Below are 11,163 nucleotides of genomic sequence, written 5' to 3' on the forward strand. Positions count from 1 at the left end.
ATTGAAAACCAACATTTTGTTAAGAATAGCCTTCTATTTAATTAAGATTCAATTTGAAGTATTTTTAGTCTAACCTGTTCTTGCTGGGTATAATACTGTTTATATAGTTCTTTTTTCTTCTGTTCTGATGAAACATTGATTTGGTCCATTTGTTGTGTGAACAAGGGGTTTGTTTTGGTTTTTTTGTATAAAAAATATATGCACTAGCTTTCGAGAGACTGCAAAAGTTCCTTCTTCAGGTAAGTGGAAAAGAAAAGTTCCATAATTTACTTTGGTTTCCATGATTTTTAGTATGGTTTACCATACCTCTCTGAGCTGTACAATGCCTGCCTGTGCTTCACTGTGTTTCATTCCCTTTTGCTATGCTTTTACTATGGTAAGCTTTCATATGGGAACTTGCAGGCTGAAGAGATTTAAGTGGGTACTATTTCATTATAGTCTGTTTTCTAAGATCTCAATAACAAACTGTAATCTGCTGCTTCATGACATTGTGGTGGTGGGGGTTATAATCTGCTGTCAAAAACTTGTGATGTTTATCTGGCTGCTTGAGGGACAGTGGAGGCCTAACTAACCCTACACAGTAACAGCACACAGCAAACAATAACCGCCCAGCGGCAGTCTGCAGTCCTGATGAGCTGCAAATCTCTCAGTTATACACAGGGAGGAGGGGTAAAACAATCCACTTCCTCTCATAGAAAGGACTGTCACACCTTCACAACGGGGACAGGTAACACATCCTGAATCCCATGGCAACCACAACAGCCAGGGCAGCGGGGGTCACACTGCAGTGAGCATTCACAAAACAAAGATTTTTTTTTTTTTTTTTTTTTTTTTTTTTTTTTTTTTTAAAAACAAGTATTTGATAATAATGCCTTTGGCTACTTTAAAACCAAATGCAATTTAGATAAAATAATTAAAGGAGATTAATTAATTTTTACTTCCAAGGTGCATATTCTGTGCGGTATTTTGCACAGATACAGAGAGCATACTTTGCTGTTTGGCAGATTGTGAGCTGCTGCAAGCATTGCGGAAAAGGTGCTAGTGTACAGTTTCAGTGATATGCAGTTGAACAAATGCAAGCTATGCACGCTAGTATTTGGTAGGCTACAATTGCATCGCATTGCAAAATACAGCATGCAGCACGATCTAATCCTTAGTTCTGTGGCCATAAATTAACATTTATTCAAGAAAAAAGACAGTGATGCTAATTTTATACTGGAGCAAACTCTTAGTAAATCCGGACCTCATTTATAATAATAATAATAATAATAATAATAATAATAATAATAATAATAAGTGCCTTGTCGCTTGCTGTTGATATTTGTCACGGCAATTTTAAAATGTCGCTCCTAACCCAATCCGCAGCCGTGGTGATCAGCCTGGTTAGTTTCTGTGCGGTTTTGTTTTCAAACTCCCCGGGTCACTGCGCAGATGGACACATTGCTTTCTGCTTATATCTGATGTCCGCTGTTTAGTTTCGCAGTCAGACCTGCCCAAACTTAATTGTGTAAAACCAGGGAAAAATTATTCATCTTATCAACTCCACGCTGCTAGGATACCATTTTATATAGCGTTATCAGCGTAACACTACCGTCTCCTCGTTGGTTTTACGGTATGAATGCAGCGTAAATACTTACAGGAATCGGAGGAGGAGGCGGTAACTAGTGGAAACCAAATCGACTTGGTCCCTCCCCCTCGTGGGCAAGAAAACGTCATCGAACAAGTTTACCAATGAAAACCTTCCAGCGGTGTTAACGCCCGCCAATCATCAAATCCGCCAATCAGAGTATTTGCCAGAATGGCAGGTACGCGGCAGCCGCATTCACCAATAAGAGGTCGGATTTGTGGGATTTAGAGTTTTGTTTGACGGGTGGGTAGGCGAATCAGATCTCCAGAATCAAACACTCTGCGCTGTCGGCCGGTATATAAGGATTGCAGCGGCGGTGTGAGAGGTATAGCAGGGCCGGCGCTGGCGAGCTGCTGTCGAGCGCGACTCCACGGGAAAACTGAGAATGAGGGAGATTGTGCACATGCAGGCTGGGCAGTGCGGCAACCAGATCGGTGCCAAGGTTAGTGTTGTGTGTGTAAACAAAGCGTTAAAAAAAACAAGCCTGAAACTGAAATGAGGCGAGTCCTCCTCATCCTGCAGGGGAAGGCAAGGGTCCCGGGACATGCCTGGGGAACAAGGGCGTGGCTGGGGGCTCTGCCCTTATACAACAGGTGTGATACCGGTGTAATATTAAATACTGGGTTTTGAGTATTGGTAAATAATATAAACATTGTGTATTTATTGCGTTATCAGACCAGTCGCCCCTCCTCAGTGTTGTCTAATATACAGAAAGAGCTGACCGTTCATAATGGCGCCAGTGTAAGTGCCGCGGAGTATTTGTTTTTCTTATTTTAGAATTATTTGCCTTTTAGCATCTTACCGCATCTCGAAATGAGCGTCTAATTGGCATTGCAATGCGAACACGTCTGATATCATTTCATCGCAAGAGTTTTGAAAACTGCTTTTGTTGTTAAACACCGGTACTAGTTGTTGCTTCAATGATTTAGCAGTTCATTATGCAATGTGTGTGTTGACATTGTGAACCGATTTAAAAATAATACTGGATAAGTACGTTTCGCTGGTTTACACTGTATATAAAATAAAATCTCGCCCACACAAACAATAAAGTAGTTGTCATGCCATCAAACCCCTATAAATACCTCCAATGTGTTGATTCAAACACAGGCTCCCTTTTAAAGATATGTACAACATATCAAAGTTGGGCAGCTGGCTCTGAGCTAAAAATAAGATTTTTTTTTTTTTTCTTAAATTAGTTCTGGGAGGTAATCAGCGATGAACACGGCATTGACCCAACCGGTACCTACCACGGAGACAGCGACCTCCAACTGGAGAGAATCAACGTCTATTACAATGAAGCTTCAGGTAAGAGTTGCACCGCAATTCCCAAATACATCTGTTATTTCTGCAATATGGGACGGTTGCATTTTTGAAGCTGAAGTCTGGTCTTTTACACTTTCTGTGCCCTTCAGAAATGGTTTAGTCATTACCTGTGGCTGGTACTGCAGTTTAGTCTTGGGTGGTGAGCAAAAACAACGCCCCTTTTTAAATAAATTAATCATCTGAAGATCAAGATGAAGCCTGTATGTGTTGTAAATGAACTTTGTCTGAACTCTGTGGTGTAGTTTCTTTGAGGAACCATGAAAACCAGCTTGACTAGAACTGGATGTCTGTGTATCAGTTAACCCTGCCCTATTATGTAGATTTCCTTCTAGCTTTACCTTGGAGTAAGTGGGAACCCCCCCTTAATACAAAAGCATGTATCAGGATCTACATCATGATGCAGTTCTGACTAGAGCTCCTTTGCACCCCCTGCTGTCTTTCTTGATACTGCCTTACATTGGCTTAGTTTGAGTCCTTTGTCTTTTTAAAGATTAATTGAACCATACATCAGTTCTAACATGTCTACTTGTGTTCACATTTTGAAATGTGTGGTTTTTTTTTCCCAGGTGGCAAGTATGTGCCACGTGCAGTGTTGGTTGACCTGGAGCCTGGCACCATGGACTCTGTGCGATCCGGACCTTTTGGGCAGATCTTCAGACCAGACAACTTTGTCTTTGGTAAGTTAGGTTTGTTTTTAGGCTCAGTTTTAAAATGCTGCCCAGTCTATTGGACCCTGGTACCAGCGTTTGTGTAACGGATGCTTTTTCTTAAGATTGCCTGGCCTGATCCATTTCCTCTTTTGATCACAGGTCAGAGCGGTGCCGGTAACAACTGGGCCAAGGGTCACTACACAGAGGGAGCTGAGCTGGTGGACTCAGTCCTTGATGTGGTGAGGAAAGAGGCTGAGAGCTGCGACTGCCTGCAGGGATTCCAGCTCACACACTCCCTGGGAGGAGGCACTGGCTCCGGCATGGGCACCCTGCTTATCAGCAAGATCCGTGAGGAGTACCCCGACCGTATCATGAACACTTTCAGCGTCGTGCCCTCTCCCAAAGTGTCGGACACTGTAGTCGAGCCCTACAATGCCACACTGTCAGTGCATCAGCTGGTAGAGAACACAGATGAGACCTACTGCATTGACAATGAGGCTCTGTACGATATCTGTTTCCGCACCCTCAAACTGACCACCCCCACTTACGGCGACCTCAACCATCTGGTTTCTGCCACCATGAGCGGGGTCACCACCTGCCTGCGTTTCCCTGGTCAGCTGAATGCTGATCTGCGCAAGCTGGCTGTCAACATGGTCCCCTTCCCTCGTCTCCATTTCTTCATGCCCGGGTTTGCCCCTCTCACCAGCAGAGGAAGCCAGCAGTACCGTGCCCTCACGGTGCCTGAGCTCACCCAGCAGATGTTCGACGCCAAGAACATGATGGCGGCCTGCGACCCTCGCCATGGGCGCTACCTGACTGTGGCTGCTATCTTCCGTGGCCGCATGTCCATGAAGGAGGTGGATGAGCAGATGCTGAACGTACAGAACAAGAACAGCAGCTACTTTGTTGAATGGATCCCCAACAACGTCAAGACCGCTGTCTGCGACATTCCCCCGAGAGGCCTCAAGATGTCTGCCACCTTCATCGGCAACAGCACAGCTATCCAGGAGCTGTTCAAGCGCATCTCCGAGCAGTTCACAGCCATGTTCAGGCGCAAGGCTTTCCTGCATTGGTACACTGGAGAGGGCATGGATGAGATGGAGTTCACTGAGGCAGAGAGCAACATGAATGACCTGGTGTCTGAATACCAGCAGTATCAAGATGCCACTGCAGAGGAGGAGGGAGAGTTTGAGGAGGAGGGAGAAGAGGAATTGGCTTAATGAAAGCTTTTCTGTGTTAAGTCGTGTCTAAATAAAACTATTCACTTGAGCAATACCACCTGAAACCTGTCTTTTTTTTTTTTTTTATTTTCAGAATGTTTTCTGCTCTCAAGATGTACAGATGAAATCTCCAATTAAGAGCATTTGACAGCAGATTGTGAGACCCTTCCCAAGTGGTGCTTACTGGTCAGGATTGTGATGATCCCAGTATGACTCTCTTGAACTCTGGCCAAAGGTTAAGCCATGCTTGTATCTTACACCTGGGGTGGGGGGAGAGACATGTATAAATATTGGTGATGGACAGGCAGGCTGTTGCAGTGTTAGCACACCACAGACAACTATGCTCCTGGTTTGTGCTTTAAAAAATGTTTCTTTAGTAGCTCTACTTTTTCAAACACCTTAACGCTTGTATTTTTCTCTTTTGGAAGACTGCCAGCAAATGCCCTGCCCACTCCAGGGCAAATGCTCCTAGAATCAGACCACTTCAGCCTTGGGTCCCTGTCTTGCTGTGGAGTATTCATTCCTGGGGCTGCTGCATTGGTACATGGAGTCACATGACAGTGTGTTGTGCTCATACCTGCCTGGCTTGTCAGTGATCAGCAGCTTTACCTGGGATGAAGCCAGTGTAGCAAGGCAACATGCCAGTCCTTCTGTAAAGCTCTTTGATTGGGGACCTTGTTTTTTCTTCCTGTGCTCTGCCAGGGTTTTGTAGGAGGTACTGGGGGGGGGGAGAGTAATGCACATCTGTAGCCCACAACCAAGGAGCACAATAGAGAGCAAGTGTGGTCTTTGCAGCTGCTACTGGAAGAGAAGAGCAGCCCTCACCTGATTGAACTTGTAGTTACTCATGGCCTCTCGGACTGCGGAGCGGTAGTTCTGTGCCAGGCTCCAGCGGACGGCCGGAATGAATCCTGTGTAACCTGCCAATGCAACGACACGCCCTTACTGTTCAGACCAGCGCTAGACCAATGCTGAGGGGGTTAGAGGGGAGCACACGGGACTCTGTGTGGGAGTCCCCTTAACACCTTGATTAATGCACTGGAAGCAAGAGGCCGGGGAAAAAAACAGAGCGGTGGAGGTTTGTGAATTAGTTTATAAATAGTCAGTGCGGAACACTGCAGACTCTTTTACTGTGCAGGCTGCCGATGGGAATGGTGGCTTTATAACGTGCTTGTAAAATGTCGTATGTGGTTAAGTGCTGCCCCCGTGTGGCAGAGTGGCAGTAAAGCAAGACAGGAACGCCTGTTACATGTTACATGTTGCTGTATAAATAAACGAAGAAGGCTTGGTGTTTCAACACAAGTTAGGGAGCCCAACTGTCGCACCTGAGATGACTTTCCTCTGGGTGTCTCTGCCCCCCGCTGACGGCAGGGGGTCCCATTTGTCAGAACCAGGCAAGCTGCACGTGGTGGGGTGGGGAGCTGGGTGCAGGGGTGCAGACCTGTTGAGGAACAAGCTCTACACCGGGCAACAGGGAAGGAGAGAGTGGGGCGGTTAGTACATTTTATTGAATCCCCTTCAGTTAATGTGCGCATAATTGCACCGTGTTGAGTTTCCTATCTATGTATCTGTTTTATAGTGCAACTTCTTGAACTGATTTACAGTTCAAAGACATTTTCAAAGTGAAATACACATGCCCTGTAACATTGTGCTTCTTTCAAAACTACCCCCCCCCCATGCCTCGTGTCTCTGGTGATCCCCCTTGGGTTCAGGGTGGTCCCGGTTCCTCTGCGGCTCCTGGCGCTGGTTCTGGAGCTTCTCCCGGGCCACGGGCGTCTTACGGGAGAAGCGGCTGCCGTGCTGATCCTCTGTGAGGGGTGCAAACTCTGGAACGAGAGAGAAAAAGAAAGTGCTCTCACCTTTCAGCTCGGAGACTCTGTATTCCGGAGCTCCTTGAGCTGCCGCTACCCCGACTGTCTGTCGCTCACCTGGGGGTATCGTCTCCTCCGGTTTCGGCTGAGGTAAGGGCGGCAGTGTCCCGTTGCTCAGACGGCCCATGCATTCGGCTAACTTGAGAGGCCCCAGGACAGATCTGTCGCTGTGTCGGACATTGGGGTTGGTCAGAAGGTTAAAGGTCGTGGTTCCATAGGTATGGCCGAACTGGAAGAGTAGCTGGGGACAGTAACCACTGTACCTGTGTGGGATCAAACACAGCAGATGGAGACACACTTATTGGATTTTATATAAAGCTTTATACTCCTTTACCACACATCTCCTAGCGACTGGTTTATCACGCTTTCCCTGTGCTTTATAAACCTTTTCGAGTTTACTGCGCTCAACTGTGCTCATTACATAGAGCTCATCTGAAGTCTCGGCATGTTACACTTGTAAACCACTAGCTGGAAAGTGTGGGCGCGGGTATACTAATCAAACATCCTAACGAAGTTCAGAAACGCGCTCTCGCAGTGTTACCCGGGTATGTAGTACGGGTCTGGCGGGAACAGCCTGTTTCTCCGAGTCCCCATGCTGCCCTGCCGTGTCCGGCTCAAGCGCCTACCTGGCCCTCAGGTTGCTACTGTGACGCATTGTAGCTGCCGGGTCTCCATGGAAACTGCAGGTCGCTGTTCCTGACCGTGTCAAAAGGGAGCCGAGTTTCTCTTCCAGTGTCTGTGTGAGGTGCTGTACCGCCACTAGGGGTCGCTGCGGGACCGTGATGCGGTATAATGGGGTTCCAGAACGCTCCGGGAAAGAACGCAACGAGAGTGCTTCTGTGAGCACGCGATAGAATAGTGAGAGAGTTTTGCGGCGTTGGGAGCATTTGGAATGAAAATATGCCTGCAGTGAAGCTGGATATGCAGACCAACGCGTGTCAGAAATTAAAACAAAGACAGGATTAAATGTACAACGACAACACCTTCGCTTCTGCAAGCGCAACGTCACGAGTTGTCACGAAAAGGTACAGCCATGTAATAATCTGCAGCTGGATGTTTGTATCTTTGAGTCAAAACGCTGTTCCCCACACCAGTATCCACGCCACACCAGTATCCACGCACACAGACACAGGGCGCTCATTTGTTAAGTGATTTATTTACATTAGAATTTCAACTTGAGTTAAAATAAATAAATAAATAAATACAAACAGACTTAAAAAAAAACTCCGCACAGGGAAAACATTTTCATCAAACAGCAATTCAAACGCAAAAGTGACAGCGAAGCCTTTCTGTGCTTTCACTGGTGAATTTCTAACTGTAGCCTCGTGTGCAACCCTGGAGCGCCATCTGGTGGCTTGTTGGCGAGTGACAGCTACAGTCGCCTGCCTGCCTGTCTGTATACGAGCTGTCATCCCGCTGTTGATTTTGTCTACTCTTCCTTTCCGTTGTAGTTTTCTCATGGTTATGCCACGCATTTAACATACTTTACCCAGGTTTGCTGTGTTAGTTTTTTTGTAATGTGCTTTATCATACCCCTGCGTGCTTTACAATGCTTACCTGTGCTTTACCATGCTTCACTATGCTTGATTACACTTTGCTATGCTTTCACTATGCAACACTTTTCTAAGGCTCTGTTTCTGGGACAGATGGGTGCCTGTGAGGTTCAGATGCAGCCCTTTGTTTCAGCAGGGCTGTGCTGCCCTCTCTCCTCTCCGGGCAGCAGGGGGTGCTGTGGCGAAAGCGGGGTGGTTTAGGAGACTTTGTGTTTCCACAGGTAGTAGCTCAGAGTCACCGTGGTGAACAGCAGGAGGGAAGCACAGCAAACCCTGATCACAACCTGCTCGGGGTCCTGCTTCTTACTGTAGCGGGTTAGGAACCCAGACTGAGAGCAGAGGGGGGAGAGGGGAAGAGAGAGAGAGAGAGAGAGAGAGCCTTATGGAACCAGAGCATGGCAGATTAATGTATGCACTTTCCCATGCATTCACGCACACGCACACACGAAACAAGCCTTGTAACACCATTAATCGCCTCTGAAGCAGGCAGAGGTTAATTGATCTTATCTTTGGTCTATCGCCAAAGTGCCTGTTTCTAATAAAAACAGTAATTCAGTCTTGTTTCCATCCCTGATAGGCTACAAGCTGAGATGTGTCTTATTAAACTGGGAACAGATGAAACTGCTATGCAGTCGGGGGGGTCTCCTCCCTTTAAAGACTCACCCAGCCACCCTTCTCCCTGATCTGGGGGCAGACCACCCTCTCCACGTACTCCCCGACGCGCCTCTGCAGCTCGGGCAGCACCTCCCCCGTGCCACTCTCCTGGCAGTGCAGCGCCATCTGTCCCGCCAGCACGTAGATGGAGAGGATGGCGCTCCAGGTGAGCTGGCGTCTGGCCGCTCTGTCCGCACTGAAGTGCTCGTCCAAGATCCGGAGCAGCGTGTCACAGGCGTCCCGCCCGTCCAGCTCCTGGAACAGCCGCGGCCAGCGCTTGAAGAAGATGGGGTACTTGAGGAGTAGCTCGTCCCCCGCGTGGCGCAGCGCCGCCGCGGCCTCCGAGGGGGCGGGCCTGGAGGCCGGAGCCACGCCCGTCACGTAGCTGATGTAATCGTAGGACATCAGGTAGGCCTCGCGCACCACAGGGTCCGTGTGGGTCAGCCCCCCGCCTCTCACCGACATCTTTACTTACCGATCCTCTGTATTACAAAACAAGCAGCAAAGATCAGCTCTGTGCTAATGCTAATAATACCGTGCAACTGTGTATAACAATGCTGCAATTCCATTGAGGGGTCCTGATAAACCACAAGAGCGCCCCGTACCAGAAACCCCAGGGCAGAAGAGCAGCCTTACATGCACAGCTGGTGGAACAGCGGCAGAAATTCTGATGAATGTTTCAACAATTTTTTCAATGAGGGAGTGTTTAAAGTTCTGGGCGAGTTTTAGTAATTTAGTAACACACATGCCATTGAGATCCACAACGGTGCTTTCCTGAGAGAGATTGTCAGGTGGGCTGACAGGACTTCAAAACAAATAGTGAAAACTCACCTGGAATGGAAGTCCCGTTGACAGCAATATCTCTGGCAAGTGGTACCAAGTGCCAGAGCAGCTAATAACAAAGGCAAAAGTTACAGCAAATCTGTGCAGTATCCAGCAGAAAGGAGTGCAGCTCGCTGGTGAAGTTCAAGGCCAGGTGATCTGGTTACTCTGCTTGGGTGCTAATTTTAGCAGCTGTGAGCTGTTGAGAGTGGAAGCTGACACTGAGGGTCCAGCCTCACAAACGCGCACGGATACTGCATAGCCTGTACACACTGCCACTGCAGCCCGGTCCAGGGCATTCTTATTAAGCGGATGTCTTCTCAAACCACACTTTGCACGTATAGATATATAGGGCACATGCCCTGGCCCAGCTGAATATATTGCATTTGCTTTATGACTTAGACCTTGTGATGGTGGTTCATGGCTGACATTAAGTAAGCTGGAGGGAGGAAAGAGAGTACAGAAATAGATCCCGCTGCCCTTGATCAATGCACCGAGACATTTCATGACCTCTCCAACTGTGCTGTGCAATCAGGCTGTTTGCAGTGTTGATGCAGAGGTGGACTGCACCCCCAGCACAGCAACCAGGCCTGTGTTGAACCTGCTCTGACCTGGAGTTATCGCTAGTCTTGTGTATGGAGGACAGGCACGCTCTCTGTGCAGAGCACGGCGTAACCAGCGACAGGGATCCAGTTACACTGAACAGTCTGCAGCACCACAGGGCTGAATTCTATTTGCGTCTGTCCTGCAGTTCCTCAGCGGCACTGCGGTGTGACATGGAGCACAATTAGCCGCCATGAAATTTCTCTAACTGAAGAAAAACATACACGTGTCGTTTATTTCAATACAAAAGTTTAGTTAAGTTTTTTTTTTTCTGAATAAGATACTATTATATAATTTTCAGTACAAAAAAAGGTAGCAATGTCGGAATATTTGTTGATCCTAATCTATCAAACAAATCATTTGAACAGTGATGTCATTATCCACATACCGCGAGGAGCGCGAGGAGCGCTTGCAACGCAACGATTTGTGTGATATTAATTATAAAATCACATTCAGCGATAGAATTCGTGTAAGTGGGTTGACGAGACAGAGAGAGTTTAGCTGCGTCAGCACATCGTAGCCAATGAGGGTTGCAGCTCGAGCTTTTAGGCTGACTGATCGATTTGATTGGCTGTTGGGCTGTGTTCTGACTTACACTCGTGAAAATGCATTTGTCATCTATTAATGTGACTGGTTTCTTGCAAACCACAGCCTATGAACTCGACACAAACCTCAACTCAGCTACCAGCGTCAGTCACGCACTGTCTGAAACAGACCTTCAAACACCCCGCTTACTTCAAAAAGGGAAGAAATGCATTTTTATTTGTGGCAGAGCAGCGTGTAAAAGAGCCTTAATAAATCAGTATTAGTGTGATTTTAACTGAGGCACACGCCTCGGGT

General features: G+C 47.4%; 3 protein-coding genes across 3 annotated transcripts; 1 reads left to right on the forward strand and 2 right to left on the reverse strand.

The window, feature by feature from the left end:
- The first annotated feature begins 1,965 nt into the window (after positions 1-1,965).
- On the forward strand, positions 1,966-4,835 carry LOC121309629 (tubulin beta-4B chain-like). The gene is made up of 4 exons (XM_041242659.1): positions 1,966-2,069; positions 2,824-2,932; positions 3,517-3,627; positions 3,760-4,835. Exons 1-4 carry the CDS (start codon positions 2,013-2,015, stop codon positions 4,818-4,820), a joined length of 1,338 nt encoding a protein of 445 aa, XP_041098593.1. The 5' UTR covers positions 1,966-2,012; the 3' UTR covers positions 4,821-4,835.
- A 58-nt stretch (positions 4,836-4,893) lies between these two features.
- On the reverse strand, positions 4,894-7,316 carry LOC121309631 (protein FAM166A-like). The gene is made up of 7 exons (XM_041242660.1): positions 7,233-7,316; positions 6,749-6,954; positions 6,501-6,646; positions 6,146-6,278; positions 5,646-5,740; positions 5,430-5,538; positions 4,894-5,080 (listed from the first exon to the last, which is right to left on the reverse strand). The coding sequence occupies exons 1-7, from the start codon at positions 7,283-7,285 to the stop codon at positions 5,001-5,003; spliced, it is 822 nt and encodes a 273-aa protein (XP_041098594.1). The 5' UTR covers positions 7,286-7,316; the 3' UTR covers positions 4,894-5,000.
- A 605-nt stretch (positions 7,317-7,921) lies between these two features.
- Positions 7,922-10,819, reverse strand: bcl2l16 (BCL2 like 16). Its single transcript, XM_041242661.1, has 3 exons — positions 9,730-10,819; positions 8,908-9,380; positions 7,922-8,573 (listed from the first exon to the last, which is right to left on the reverse strand). The coding sequence occupies exons 2-3, from the start codon at positions 9,361-9,363 to the stop codon at positions 8,442-8,444; spliced, it is 588 nt and encodes a 195-aa protein (XP_041098595.1). The 5' UTR covers positions 9,364-9,380; positions 9,730-10,819; the 3' UTR covers positions 7,922-8,441.
- Positions 10,820-11,163: the final 344 nt, after the last annotated feature.

Source organism: Polyodon spathula, unplaced genomic scaffold, assembly GCF_017654505.1.
Source record: "Polyodon spathula isolate WHYD16114869_AA unplaced genomic scaffold, ASM1765450v1 scaffolds_1417, whole genome shotgun sequence".
NCBI lineage: Eukaryota > Metazoa > Chordata > Actinopteri > Acipenseriformes > Polyodontidae > Polyodon > Polyodon spathula.

Excerpts from the sequence above, each read along its gene's own strand:
- LOC121309631 (XM_041242660.1), bottom strand. The coding sequence starts at position 7,285 with ATGGGGACTCGGAGAAACAGGCTGTTCCCGCCAGACCCGTACTACATA. Across the intron at positions 6,647-6,748 it reads GGAGGAGACGATACCCCCAG|AGTTTGCACCCCTCACAGAG; the intron begins GTGAGCGACAGA and ends CTCTCGTTCCAG. Across the intron at positions 6,279-6,500 it reads GGGATCACCAGAGACACGAG|AGCTTGTTCCTCAACAGGTC; the intron begins GCATGGGGGGGG and ends TGCCCGGTGTAG.
- bcl2l16 (XM_041242661.1), bottom strand. The coding sequence starts at position 9,363 with ATGTCGGTGAGAGGCGGGGGGCTGACCCACACGGACCCTGTGGTGCGC. Across the intron at positions 8,574-8,907 it reads TCAGGGAGAAGGGTGGCTGG|TCTGGGTTCCTAACCCGCTA; the intron begins GTGAGTCTTTAA and ends CTCTGCTCTCAG.
- LOC121309629 (XM_041242659.1), top strand. The coding sequence starts at position 2,013 with ATGAGGGAGATTGTGCACATGCAGGCTGGGCAGTGCGGCAACCAGATC. Across the intron at positions 2,070-2,823 it reads GCAACCAGATCGGTGCCAAG|TTCTGGGAGGTAATCAGCGA; the intron begins GTTAGTGTTGTG and ends TTCTTAAATTAG. Across the intron at positions 3,628-3,759 it reads ACCAGACAACTTTGTCTTTG|GTCAGAGCGGTGCCGGTAAC; the intron begins GTAAGTTAGGTT and ends TTTTGATCACAG.